This window comes from Morus notabilis, unplaced genomic scaffold, assembly GCF_000414095.1.
Source record: "Morus notabilis unplaced genomic scaffold, ASM41409v2 Scaffold1241, whole genome shotgun sequence".
Taxonomy (NCBI): Eukaryota; Viridiplantae; Streptophyta; class Magnoliopsida; order Rosales; family Moraceae; genus Morus; species Morus notabilis.
In genome coordinates, this window is record NW_010357432.1 from 18,895 (window position 1) to 21,728 (window position 2,834).

Consider the following 2,834-nt stretch of genomic DNA (forward strand, 5'->3'; position numbering starts at 1 on the left):
TCTGTCTAAATAAACATGAAGAAACGCATTTACCCCTTTTTTTTTTTGGGGGATAAATATTTCAATTCAGGAGACGTATGACAGGCTCTTTTTGTAATTTTCTGCTCAGTCCATGCAAATGGGAATTAAGTACGCTGATTAATTGGTTTGGTTTGAAAGGGCATGCCGAATATTTTCACAGTAACACGTTGGAGTATACAGTCATTCTTCACTTGTTTCTTTCTCATCTTTCTTTTTGGTTTTAAGTTCTATTAAAACAAACACCACAAGTTGAGCTGTTCTGGGGATTTCAACCTTCGGGCAAAATATGAGATTACATTAAACTAATCATGCAGCAAAACAAAAAGAGATTTTCCCTAAGATCATGAATAGGTCTTTTTAAAAATAAAAATAAAAATAAAAATGAAACGTCTGGTATCAAGCTCTTCAAGGTCCAGCACCCAAAAAAAAAAAAAAAAGGGGGCTCAAGCTTCAAGGAAATTACTGTATAAGTCCAAAACTATAAAATTAGAAGGCAATAAAATTGATAGATATGAAACTACTCCATGACCCAACAAAACAACATACCACACTTAAGCAACAACTGGTCAACCAGACTCATCATCTTTATACGCAATGTGACATTGAAGAAGGAAACCAGAAATTTGTTAATTAAACAGAATGTAATTTATTTTAGTACACCAAAAAGAGAGGAGTGAAAAGAGCTTAATAGGACTTCCCACAATGTATTAAGCTTCCAGCACCCAGGAAGAGACCGAAAATAGCTGCGCTACCAAGTGTTGTTTGTCCAATATATCTAATCTTCAGCAGTCCCGGGACCTGCATATCGCAACAAATATATAAAATGCATAAATATTCCGCCTTTCCTCTTAAAATTCAAATCTCAAGCTAAAGGTACGTAAAACTGGTAAGCAAAGAGAAGAAGTGACCCCTATTCGTGTTCAAAGATGACAACACAAACAGTAAATAGCAATAGTGCGATTAGTAGATAAATACAAGAAACATAAATCCAGGAGGAAAAGAATTAATTCACCACACGAGCCTAGTTCATATTCTCAATGCTAAATGTAATGTCAACTGCTCTAGAACAACAGAACTGGCTTATTTTATTATTATTTTTTTAATCTTTTCATTTTCTGTATTAGGTTTAAACCAACTCAACCCCAGGACCTCCTCCTTTCACCAATTCCTTCTTCAACCCCTAGAGTCGCACCATTTAATGATTATTGAATTTTAACAATACGGACTATAGATTCAAAGATCTCGCCCAAAACTATCCTACAACTTGAAGTCAAGTGTTGTTTTAATCAAATGACAAGCTCATTCATTCATGTCCCAACCGTATCACAACCCATATAACCTCCTTGCATCTTTATTGCATTGGGTTGGAATTTCTTTTCAAATTTTTCGGCAATTTACAAAGTCAAGGACTACTCTAACTACTCAATGCCCCCTGATAACGCATTATTGTTGTTAGAATTTTTCCTGCCCATTTCTATATTAAGGCTCTAAAACATAAAGTCAAAATCCAAAATGGTACAGATTTTCTTCGCTACTTGATCAGTCTACAAAGAGAACTGGATACAAATGAATTGCAAGGTAGCTAATAGATCCACTGTAGAAAGACACTAACAGAAAAAAGCTTAACTGAAGAGACCATATGAAAAATTTAGAGCATCACGTAACATTTTGTGCAAAAGGCAATAAAGGATAACAATGAAGAAAAAGAGTCAATTTAGACGTCAATTCAACGTCATGAGTTGAAGTTCAGGAGATAGATTAGATTGTATACCTTGTACCTAATAGCCTCATATGTCCCATAGACAGCACCTGGATATAAAGTTATTATCAGACAAAAACTCAATAACGAAAAATAAAGGATTAGATATCCAACTAGGCTAACTCCAAGAAATGAAAGAATAAGTAGCAAGAATGCACATAGAAACCCAGCATAGAGGTAAGACTCCGGATAGGATAAAAGTAATGAAAAGTTTACATTTTTACCTATCAACTAGCAAACAAGAGAATCGGTTATAAAATACAAAGGATTGGACGGCCTCGAAACACAATATAGCTACCATGTTCTGCTCAAACTAAAGAAGGAAGAACATGATTCTACTTCCTGCCCATCTTACGTTGTAACTCCAACTCTTAATATATATACATAACCTGTGTTCTCATAAACTTAATTCCTAACTCAAACCGTCAACGCGGTGCCGAGCAACCAAAAGGAAAATCTCCCAGGAATGCTGCCAACATGAATATAATTCACAGTACAAAAATCCACTCTTGAAAATATTATGATAGTAACAACAATCCAAAGAAAACATTCTACTCAAAAAAAAAAAATCCAAAGAAAACATTATTTAAAAATAAATAAACCTCCAATGTTTCTTCTGTAAAATGTTTACTACCAAACTCTAATTCAGCAATTAGAATATAGAATGAAACAATCGCCTAGTCAACTCATGGTTATTAAGAAAATAAATACTACTTTCATGTATCACCTAAAAGCTTCACGAATTCATCAAACAATTTTTTCTCTTTAAAAGCAAATAATAAGAGGAAAAAAAAACCCCCATGAGACTCAAATTTAAATATGGTACTAATAAATCCACGAATTCATTTCAGATTACCAGATAACAGACTCGGGAAGAAATTAGCCAAGAAAAACCTAAACCCACAAACAAACACAGCAAAAAGTTTAATAACTTCATGGAAATGAATGAAAAGGATATTGAGGGAAAAGAATTACCGACAGCGCCCCCAACAGCACCACCGACGGCGACACCGGCAGCCACACGAGTCATACAGCTGTCCCCCCCCATTGGTAT

The 2,834-nt window shown here is 34.7% G+C and overlaps 1 protein-coding gene across 1 annotated transcript; it reads right to left on the reverse strand.

The window, feature by feature from the left end:
- Window positions 1-464: 464 nt before the first annotated feature.
- Window positions 465-2,828, reverse strand: LOC21384527 (reactive oxygen species modulator 1). Its single transcript, XM_010090040.2, has 3 exons — window positions 2,756-2,828; window positions 1,793-1,830; window positions 465-819 (listed from the first exon to the last, which is right to left on the reverse strand). The coding sequence occupies exons 1-3, from the start codon at window positions 2,826-2,828 to the stop codon at window positions 706-708; spliced, it is 225 nt and encodes a 74-aa protein (XP_010088342.1). The 3' UTR covers window positions 465-705.
- Between the last annotated feature and the right edge of the window lie 6 nt (window positions 2,829-2,834).

What these genes read in the sequence shown, in the direction of transcription:
- LOC21384527 (XM_010090040.2), bottom strand. Translation starts at nt 2,828, where the DNA reads ATGGGGGGGGACAGCTGTATGACTCGTGTGGCTGCCGGTGTCGCCGTC. An exon ending in TGCTGTTGGGGGCGCTGTCG is followed by an intron (nt 1,831 to 2,755) that starts GTAATTCTTTTC and finishes CTTTATATCCAG; the next exon opens with GTGCTGTCTATGGGACATAT. An exon ending in ATGAGGCTATTAGGTACAAG is followed by an intron (nt 820 to 1,792) that starts GTATACAATCTA and finishes TGCGATATGCAG; the next exon opens with GTCCCGGGACTGCTGAAGAT.